This window comes from Colobus angolensis, unplaced genomic scaffold (genome assembly GCF_000951035.1).
Source record: "Colobus angolensis palliatus isolate OR3802 unplaced genomic scaffold, Cang.pa_1.0 Scaffold306, whole genome shotgun sequence".
Lineage (NCBI taxonomy): Eukaryota > Metazoa > Chordata > Mammalia > Primates > Cercopithecidae > Colobus > Colobus angolensis.
This window is the reverse complement of record NW_012116333.1, coordinates 442,525-453,340: the sequence shown is the minus strand read 5'-3', so window position 1 is coordinate 453,340 and position 10,816 is coordinate 442,525. Positions and strand designations below refer to the sequence as shown.

At 37.9% G+C, this 10,816-nt stretch overlaps 1 protein-coding gene and 1 pseudogene across 4 annotated transcripts in view; both read left to right on the top strand.

Annotated features, from left to right (window-relative positions):
• The window catches only part of ZFAND4 (zinc finger, AN1-type domain 4), a 64,148-nt gene extending 59,201 nt beyond the window's left edge, over nucleotides 1-4,947 (top strand). For all 3 annotated transcript variants that reach the window (XM_011950309.1, XM_011950308.1, XM_011950310.1), the window contains 2 exons: nucleotides 2,289-2,409; nucleotides 3,967-4,947. In XM_011950309.1, coding sequence (XP_011805699.1) covers nucleotides 2,289-2,409; nucleotides 3,967-4,102 — 257 coding nt within the window. In that variant the 3' untranslated portion in view covers nucleotides 4,103-4,947. The remainder of the gene's footprint in view (nucleotides 1-2,288; nucleotides 2,410-3,966) is intronic.
• LOC105517731 overlaps nucleotides 1-10,816 on the top strand; it is a 731,019-nt pseudogene that overhangs the window by 312,795 nt on the left and 407,408 nt on the right. The window lies entirely within an intron of this gene.

Here is a 10,816-nt window from a genome sequence, read left to right as displayed (position 1 = left end):
TGTATTCTCTGTCTCTACACATTCACAAGGGTTTTTTTTTTTTTTTTTTTTTTTTTGGCAGAGTCTCGCTCTGTTGCCTGGTTAGGCTAAAGTGCAGTGGCATGATCTCAGCTCACTGCAACCTCTTCCTCACGGGTTGAAACGATTCTTCTGCCTCAGCCTCCTGAGTAGCTGGGACTACAGACACGTGCTACCATGCCCAGCTAACTTTTGTATTTTTAGTAGAGACGGGGTTTTACCATGTTGGCCTGACTGGTCTCGAACTCCTGACCTCAGGTGATTTGCCAACCTTGGCCTCCCAAAGTGCTAGGATTACAGGTGTGAGCCACTGTGCCCGGCCTCACAAGAGTTCTTGAATGAAAAAAAGTGTGGAGAATACTGAGTTAAGCATCCCCTAAGAAAAGAAAAAAAATGAAAATGTGACTACAGTGAATTAAATTATTATCAGAGATTCTTCACCATTGTTTAAGGAAGAATATCCTAAGCCTGAATTTTAAAGATAGTTTCGAGTAGATAAACTTGCATTGGGCATCATGTAATATATGCCTTTCTTTGGTGTCCTGTGCAAGTGCAAGTAAATACCTTTTTACAAATATTTTAAATAATGGAATTACACCATCACCTTTGTGAGATGTTCTTGGTATCTCTAAGTGCACTTGAGAAAGAAAATGTTTATTAACTGAGTTGGTACCCAGGCACTATTAGGAGTCATTCCAGTTGTTTCAAATTTTGTTTCTAGTTTTGGCAAGATCTGGGAATGTATTTTAGACTGGTAATAAAGAAGATTTAATTTTCCTGGGCTTGTGTACAAATTACCTAATCTCTGTTGTGACAAAAGACATAGAACCAATTAATTGTAAATCCGATTTTTTGAACCCTTTAAGAAATTTCAGACTTTTAGCTGCCAAATAAATACCAAGCTTAGGCCCCCCAAACCTTTTTCAGTAGTGGAGAAAAGGTCCCAGCACTATTGACACTACCAGTTTTTCCTCACTCCTTCCACTTGTTCTTGCATTTTTTCTTTGCCTCTTGCTTCTTAGCCTTTGAGTGACACAAAGCACCTGTGTACTTATACTGTTACTTTATCAACTATGGGCAGGAACTTTGAGTCTCTCTGCTTATGACTGGGGTTTGTTGGCATTTTGATCAGTTCTAAAAGACATTTCACTTAGTAATTAAAGAAATTGATTTGGCCTGGCACAGTGGCTCACACCTGTAATCCCAGCACTTTGGGAGGCCGAGATGGTCGGATCATGAGGTCAGGAGTTCAAGAGCAGAACAGACTGACCAAGATGGTGAAACCCCATCTCTACTAAAAATACAAAAAAATTAGCTGGGCATGGTGGCGCATGCCTGTAGTCCCAGCTACTCGGGAGGCTGAGGCAGAAGAATCACTTGAACCTGGGAGGCGGAGTTTGCAGTGAGCTGAGATCGTGCTACTGCACTCCAGCCTGGGCAACAGAGCGAAACTGTCCCAAAAAAAACAAAAAACAAAAAACAGATTTAATTCTTTCTTATGTAATAACAGATGTGCTCTTATTTTTAAGGTAAAAACTCAAGTTGATACAGTAGTACAGAATTCAGTAAATATTTTTGGAAAACTAGTAGTACTGTGAAATTGATCTGTGTACTGTGTTAGTTACTATTATTAATATGACATTTTATGTAATTATAACATGCCTAAAACTTTCAGAGTGCTTTTTACATATGTGGACTAAACTGACCTTAAAGTGCTTATTAATCTAGAGAGAAAAATACATGTTCTATTATGTTAAAAATAAACATATTGAAGTTTTGAAAGAATAAATGACTTGCTCGTGGTTTGATGAACTTACTGTCTGTGGTGTAATAGGTCTAAAAGGCATGTTTCATGATACTCTGGTACTCCTTTTTGGTGTGAACAAACAGAATATTTGTATTGCAATCATGTTCTCAGAGGTTTCATCAAATATGATTTTGAAGCAGACATTTTTCTTTATTCTCCGTCAAAATTTGGTATACTTTATATAAACTGATTACCATTAGAAATAATCAGAAAAGTGGTGTGTATAAAAAGTTCTAAAAATATAAGTGCTAATCAGTGGAAACCTACCACATCTTAAAAAAAAATAGTTCTACTGCAACTTGACCTGTAGATTTTATAAACAATTTTAGATATAAAAATAGCACAAATTAATTTTTATGGCATAGATATTTACTTTGATAGGACTATGTTTTGTGTTTTGCTTAATAGTTTCATGTTTAGGATTTTCTGCCTGTGTTAATCAAGGTGTCCTTTCTCTAAACAGGAGAATGTACTATTCATCACTTCCCACCTGTGAAAGCCCCTCTTCAGACAAAGAAGAAAAAAACAAATCATTGTTTTCTTTGTGGAAAGAAAACAGGACTGGCTAGTAGCTACGAATGCAGGCAGGTTGGCCAGCTGGAGAAGCTGAGATGCTTTCTCTGTGATAACACAGTTTGGGGATTATGCAGAATAAAATATTTAAATTGCCTATTTATAACATCATTAAGATGATGTTCAAATAGCTGTGTTCAGTTGAACTTCTAATTGGCTGAAGTAAAGAACAAGTAGATAGCTCATGGGTTTCCAAAAGATAAAAACAGATCCTTCCTTGTCCTTTAAGTTAGGAGGTTTAAACTAATCTGAGAGTGTACCTTTTTTGTCTTATGGTGAACCTGCTTGGATTTTGTTTGAACAGCACCTTGGAAGAACCCCTCCCTGAATATTCTATTAAAAATTTAACAAAAAAATTAAAAGTTAATATAAAATAGATGAATAATATATTTCCAAAAATTATGAAATTTTTCTTTCCGTAATTATTTATTTCATTAGTATTGATGGATATCCTCCAAGGATGATATGTCATATTATCTTGGATGTCAGCCCTTAGATTGAGGCTAGGCTTGAAAATAACTGCTGCTGCGGCCTTTTTTTTTTTCAGTACTGCAATCATAGCTCACTGGAGTCTTGATGTCTTGGGCTCAAGCGATCCCCCTGCCTCAGCCTCCCTAATAGCTAGGACTATAGGCATGTGCCATTATGCCTGGTTAATTTTTTAAATGTTTTGTAGAGACAGATCTCACTATATTGCCTAGGCTGGTCTCAAACTCCTGGCCTCAACTGATCTTCTCACCTTGGCCTCCCAAAGTGCTGGAATTTCAGGTGTGAGCTGCCACCACACTTAGCCCAATCCCTGCTTTTTAGAGTGTATTCTGTTCAAATGAAAACAACATATCTTGCTACTAGAGATATTCTTAAAAATTCTTTCATGGCATAGTTAGATTTTACTATTTTAATTTTATCATGAGACTGAATTTCTCAGAAATTCAGAATTCTTTGAGGTTTACCAGGTATAAGAGAAATGATGGGCATATTTATTGGCTTTTTGCAGTTTTACTACTGATAGAGTTCTACACCCTGTTTCATTCTTTTTTTTTTTTTCTTCTTCTTCTTTTTGAGACTGAGTCTTGCTCTGTCACCAGGCTGGAGTGCAGTGGCATGATCTTGGCTTACTGCAACTTCCACCTCCTGGGTTCAAGCGATTCTCTTGCCTCAGCCTTCCAAGTAGCTGGACTACAGGTGCATGCCAGCACGCCCAGCTAATTTTTGTATTTTTAGTAGAGAGGGGTTTTCACCATGTTGGTCAGGATGGCCTCGAGATCCACCCGCCTCAGCCTTCCAAAGTGCTGGGATTACAGGCATGAGCCACCGCACCTGGCCTACCCTGTTTCATTCTATAATGACTTCTTTATCATAAATTGTCATAGTCATAGACAATTAACTTGTTCTTTTTTGGGGGTATTTATGTTTGTTTACGAATGAAAGGGACATGTCAGCAGTGAAATTGCTAAAAAGAACCAAAGGGCCCCTGTTGGACTACCTGAAGTCAAGCTCCTCTCTCCCAGAGAGATGACCCTTTAATAGAAATATAACTATTCATGTAAACTTTTTTTGTGCTTTAGATGTGGAAACAACTTCTGTGCATCTCATCGTTATGCAGAAACTCATGGCTGTACCTATGATTACAAGAGTGCAGGGAGGAGATACTTGCACGAGGCAAATCCTGTGGTTAATGCACCAAAACTTCCAAAAATCTAACTCTTCCTCTACATCTTGCTGTTCTGCCTGGGAATCGTATTATAATGACCGAAGAAATATTGTTTAGACTATTATTTTTGTTCGACTCTAAAAGATTTGCCAAATAACAAAAGCATACAATGCATACTGTTGGAGAACAAGAATTCTACTGTATTTTACATCTTTATTTCTTGGTGAAACAAAAGTTTTAAAAGTAGTTTTAAAAACTTTACAGTGGAATGATTTAGCTTTGTTATTGCATGTTTTGTGTTAAGTGTTTTATATATGATATTGCAGTTTTACTAGACAAATCTTCAAAAGATGCACTTGAGGAAACGAAATATTTCCTAAATAACCAGCCTTCCACATTGTACAGAATGAGCAGTCATGTAATGAATGGCTCTACTCAAATTGACCATATGGTTTTTTTTCTTTTTCTTTCTTTTCTTCTTCTTTTTTTTTTTTTTTTTTCAGAGGTGGGATGGGTGGAGACTTTAAAAAATTCCCATACATGAAAGTTTACTGGGTTTTTAGCAAGTTCCTTTTTACTTCAAGCTACTTTTTAAAAAAAGAACATTTTTCCAGTGTGGTTTTTAACAGATATATATTTCTTCCACATTCAGATTAGCATTCAGACATGTATCCATTCTAGAAAACACATAATGTTCATGATAGTGTATATTTTACTACTTTTTGAATGTTAATTTTAAAATAGAAGATGTCCTACTTGCCATTAAATATAGAAGCCAACTTTTTACCTTTTGAAAAATGGCTACATTTAAAACAAAATCTCACAGCTTGATTTTTCTTACTTGTTGAGAGCCATTACCAGGAGAAATTCAAATAAATATTCAATTTCATTATGAGTTTTATTATTTATTTATAATAGTTTTTCTTTTATAAATAATTTTTCTTTTATAAAATCTTTTAATTAAATGAGTGATTTATTTTATGTGGATAAAATAACTATCAGTATAAAAGTATTCTTTTAGGGGATTAAGGATCCTGTTCCCCAGGTGTAACCAGAAACCATTAAGGCATTTGGGAGGCCACTTGCTGTATAGAAGCTCAGTTCAGACTGATGCTGAACCCTGGTGAACAACTAGCTCCCAACCCAGGTAGACTCTGCAGCCCTGGGGTAGCAACTCTGCTAAGAGTACCAGAAGGCTAACTTAGGAGCTGTGAGGGGCCTCTTCCTCCACTTAAGGTTGAATGAACTGGAGAGCTCACTGCCCCTGCTCCTGTAAGAAATGAAATGTTGATGGAGACAGATGCCTTCAGACAAAGAGGGCAGTAAATTTATAAGAGGGAATGGCTAAAAGTTAGCAGAGGAGCTATGCAAATGGGGGTTGAAGGCATGCTTTTTAAGAAGGGTGGATATAAGTAGATGAAAAATACTTTCATCTGTGTTATGAATAATTCAGTATTTCCTCACGTATCATGTGTTTTAGACACTTAAAATATTAGAACTGCATTACAGAGATAGACTGCTGAAAAGTGGACCATAGCATATTTATTCTGCAAACAAATATGAATGCTTAGGGCATACTTGATGTAGTGTACTATGCTTTTTAAACCAAGACTATAAGTAGAAGTAAGTCTCATTCTAAGTTTTACTAAAGATTGTGGTGAAAGTTAAGTCTTTTTACTAGTTTTAAATAACTGAGAGCTGAACTATTTTAATTCAACAAGTTATATCATTATATTGAGGGGCATTTATTTATCCTTTAAATTCTTATACAGACACATTCCAAATTTTAGAGACATTGTATCTGTCTTTGCATTTCCAGTAATTAGCAGAGTGGGGAGTGGGTTGCATATAGGTACTGGTTAAACATTTTTTTTTAACCATTTTTTTTTTGTTGAGATGGAATCTTGCTCTGTCACCCAGGCTGGGTGCAGTGGCATGATCTCGGCTCACTGCAACCTCTACCTCCTGGGTTCATGCGATTCTCCTGCTACAGCCTCCTGAGTAGCTGGGATTACAGGTGCCCACCACCATGCCTAGTTAATTTTTGTATTTTTAGTAGAGATGGGGTTTCACCATGTTAGCCAGGCCAGTCTTGAACTCCTAACCTTCAAGTGATCTGCCTACCTCGGCCTCCCAAAGTGCTGGGATTACAGCTGTGAGCCTCTGCACCTGGCCCATGATTTTTTTAAAAAGGCATTTATGTTGTTTTATTTAGCTAAGCCCATTTTATATGACAAAGTTCAGTTCTGGATTTTTTAAAAACAGCATTTAGTTTCACAGCACTAAAAGTTTAAAATTTTTAACTTTTGGCTATGTGAAATATTTTCAGGTTATGTTTAATGTAATCATTCTAAAATGGGAAAATCCAAATACTCAGATGTTCTTAAAATTCTATCAGTGTACGTGTAACTTGTAGAGAGAATTATTTTTTAAAAGACAGGAATTCATTTTCTCATATATGTTATTAGGTTTTTCTTTCTTTTTTTTTTTTTTTTTTCAGACAGAGTCTCACTCTGTCACCAGGCTGGAGTGCAGTGGTGTGATCTCGGCTCACTGCAACCTCTGCCTCTGGTTCAAGTGATTCTCCTGCTCCAGCCTTCCGAGTAGCTAGGACTACAGGCATGCACCACCACGCCCAGCTAATTTTTGTATTTTTATTAGAGTCGGGGTTTCACCATGTTGGCCAGGATGGTCTCAATCTCTTGACCCCGTGATCCACCTGCCTTGGCCTCCTGAAGTGCTGGGATTACAGGCGTGAGCCACCATGCCCAGCCTGTTTAACGTTTTTAAGCCATCAAGACAAATAATCAAATTTTGTATCTAGTCATGTGTTTCAAAGTGTAAGCCTTCTACCACTCCTGGAACGTGACATAATTTTAGGTATTACATGGGTGAACATTTGTAATAATTATATATGTTTAATGTATTGGAAAATATAAGTATAAGCAGTTTAAATTGAAAATAATGTAAAATAAATTTATTTAGGTTAAAAATGGTTTAAAATTGGTAAGGATTAATACAGCAAAAATTATAAAAGTAAAACAGAATGACTGAAATTTAAGGAATGAAGGCATGATATTTTAAGTTTCTTTGAAAATTAAGTTAAACTTTTGAAATGGTTGATGAAACTAATATACATGGTTTTAGTAAAACTAAGGGTTAAAAAGTAAAATTCTATCATTGACACCCCCCTCCAATTTCTTCAATAATCAATTTTAGTTTTTCTAGTTGTTACCATCATAACACTAGCCAGTATATTTTAGACATTATTTTATTCTACTCTACTATTAAAAATGAGGAATTAGCTTAACAACACATTACCCCAATACTTCCTAATTTTTATCAGTGTATTACTCTGTTCAGGCTGCCATAACAAAATACCACAACGTACAGAAATTTTTCTGAGAGTTCTATAAGCTAGAGGTCTCAGATCAAGGTCCAACAGGATCAGTTTCTGGTGAGGGCTCTCTTCCTGGCTTGCAGATAGCTGCCTTCTTGCTATGTCCTCATATGGCCTTCTCTCAGTGTGTACACACAAAGCAGGTTGTGGGTGGGAGAAGAGCATGAGTGCTATCTGGTGTCTCTTCTTAAAAGGACACTAGTCTTGTCAGATCAGGGCCCCACCCTTATTACCTAATTTAATCTTAATTGCTATCTTAATCCAAATGTAGCCACACTGGGGGTTAGGGCCTCAAAATGGGAATTTTGAAGTGGGGAGTACATGCATTCAGTCTATAACATACTGGCCGTGGCCTGCCAAAATCTATGTTCTTGTCACATGTAGATATATTCCATTCTATCCTAAGAACACTAAAAGCCTTAACTTGTTTCAGTATCAACTCTAAAGTCTAAAATCCAAAGCCTAATTTAAGCATAAATCAGGTATGGCCAAGACTTTTGGTACCATTCAGTCTGAGGCAAAATTCCTCTCCAGCTGTGAACCTGTGAAACCAGACAATATGCTCTTCTAAAACACAATGATGAGATGGGCATAGGAAAGACATTCCATCTCAGAAAGGAGAAAAAAGAAAGAAAAAAAGGATGACAAGTCCCAAGCAAGTCCCCAAACCTGGCAAGGCAAATCCCATTAGCTCTTAAGGCTGTAGAATTATTCTTTTTGGTTTGATGCAATGCTCTCCAGGCCCACTTGGGTGGCATTGGGCTTATGGCACTGGGCCTCAGCCTTGTCCCTGAGACACTGGTCAGTAGGATCCTGGCCTCCCATGAATGAAAAGGCCTCATCCTTTGAAATGGAGGAGGAACTAGCCCTGCCTCTTAGGCCTGTGGTGACAGTGGCAGGCTGTGGTTCACGGACAATATTTGAATCACTTTTGGGGCCATTCTTCACTTTTTAAAAGGATAGCCCATGCTCATAGCCAGATAGCTCTGTTGTCTGTTTCTGTAGAATCTGAGAAGTCCTACAGCTTTCTTTCATTCCTCTGATTTTCCTGTCCCCCTTAGTCCCAGCTGGCAGTATCTCTGTTGGTATAATCCCATCTCTATTCTTGGCTTCTGCTCAGGTGGCTGATTAAATCTGTGGTTCACACCCACACTAATGTTATCAAATGGTTGTTCAGCCACACCTTTAATGTTCTCTTCAAAACAAGCTTTCTCATTTCTTTGCAGTGTGGATAGGCTGAGAATTTTCTGTATCTTCAAGTTCTAGTTTCTCTTTGCTTAAAATTCCTTCAGTTTATCTCCTTGCATTTTAAGTGGTAGAGAAACCAAGTTGCTCCTTCAATATTTTGCTTAGAAATCTCTTTAGCTAAATTTAGATCCAGTTTCATTGCTCACAATTTCCACCTTCCACAAAACACTAGAACACAACTCAGCTAAGTTCTTTCCATTTTATAACAAGAATCTCCTTTATTTCTATTAACCTGTTCTATGTTTCTACCTAAGACTTCACCAGATCGAGCCTTTAAAGCCCATCATGCCCATGAACATTCTGTTGATGATGATATATATATTCTGTAAGAATATGGAGACTTTCTCTCTGGCTCTCCTCTTTTCTTTCTGAGTCCTAGTAAGAGTTACCTTTAATCCAATCACCTGTTGGACCATAGCTATCAACAGTACTTCAGGACACTATAGACTATCTTTTTTTAGCATGCATGTTAAAACTACTCCAGCCTCTCACCATTACCCAGTTCCAAAGCCACTTCCATATTTTTAGGTATTTGTTAAGAAATACTACACTTTTTGGTACCAAAATCTGTATTTATCTGCTCAGGTTGCCACAACAAAATATAGTTGGTCCTCCATATCTAAGGGTTCCACATCCATAGATTCAACCAACTGGGGATAAAAATATTTCAGTTAAAAAAGGATATATTTGCATCTATGTTGAACATGTACAGACTTTTTTCCCCTCTCATTCTCTAAATAAGGCAGTGTAATTACAAGAGGATGTGCAGCAGGGTGGGGGCAGTGGGGAGACAGCAAGCTCTTCAGTGTTCTTTCTTACAAGGATATCAGTCCTATTAGATTAGGGCTCTACTCTCATGACCTCTTTAGCCTTAATTACTTTCTTACTCCAAATACAGCCACACACTGGTTAGGGCCTCAACATAGGAATTTGGGGGAGGGGGGACACATACATTCAGTCCATAAGTCAGTTATTTCAAATTCCCTACTCTACTGCAGTTAGACTAGTCCATGCTACCAAGCTTTTACCTGAGCTATTGCAATAGGTTCCTAACTAGGCTCCCTGAATTACTTCTATGCCCTTTACAGCCTGTTTCTACACTTAGCCAGAGTGAGCTTACAGAAACAAAACTTTGAGCACATCGGTGTTTGAAATATTTCAGTGACTTCCTTTGTTCTTAGGATAAACCCTGTGTTACTCTGTTTGGCTGCTATAACAGAATGCTATAAAAACTACAGAAATATATTTCTTACAGTTCTGGAGATTGGGAAGTCCAGTATCAAGGCACTAGCAGATCTGTTGTCTGGTGAGGGCCTACTTCTTCATAGGTGACCATATTTTCATTGTGTCCACGTGGTAGAAGGCACAAGGGGCCTCCCTCTTGGGTCTCTTTTATAAGGGCTCTAATCCCATTAATGAAGGCTCTGCCATGATTACCTAATCACTTCCCTAAGGCCCCATCTCAAAATACCATCACACTGGGAATTAGATTTCACCCTAATGAATTCAGTGAATTTTGGGAAGACATAAACATTCAGTCTATGGCAGAGCCAAATCTTTAAACTTTCCTCTTCCTAGTAAGGCTTCTTCGGTGTAGCCCATTCTTACTTCTCCAGCCTCATCTTGCACTATTTCCCTAGGCTTCCTGGGATTTGCCTAGATTCACTTTCTTTAAGCTTTTCCAGCCTGTTTTCTCTTGTTAACACCCACTCTTCTTTCAGATGTCAAATCCATCATTACTTCCTGAAGGAAGCCTGCCAGGATATATTCCTATCTAGGTCAGTGCCCTTCCTCTTGAAACCATTTTCCTTCCCTGAAAGGAAATCCACAACAGGTTTAATTGTGTGAGCCTTTGAGTTGCACAAGATGGCAAGTCCATGAGAGCAGGAATTGCTCTCCTGCCCATCTGTCCATCCTTGCTCCCAAGCTATCACCAGGCATTGTGCTTAAGCCCTCAATAAATATTTGTTGAATGAATGAAAATGTTTTCAAGAATGTACTAAGTCTCGGCTGGGTGTGGTGGCTTACGCCCATAATCCCAGCACTTTGGGAGGCAGAGGCAGGTAGATCACCTGAGGTCAGGCGTTCGAGACCAGCCTGGCCAATGTGGTGAAAC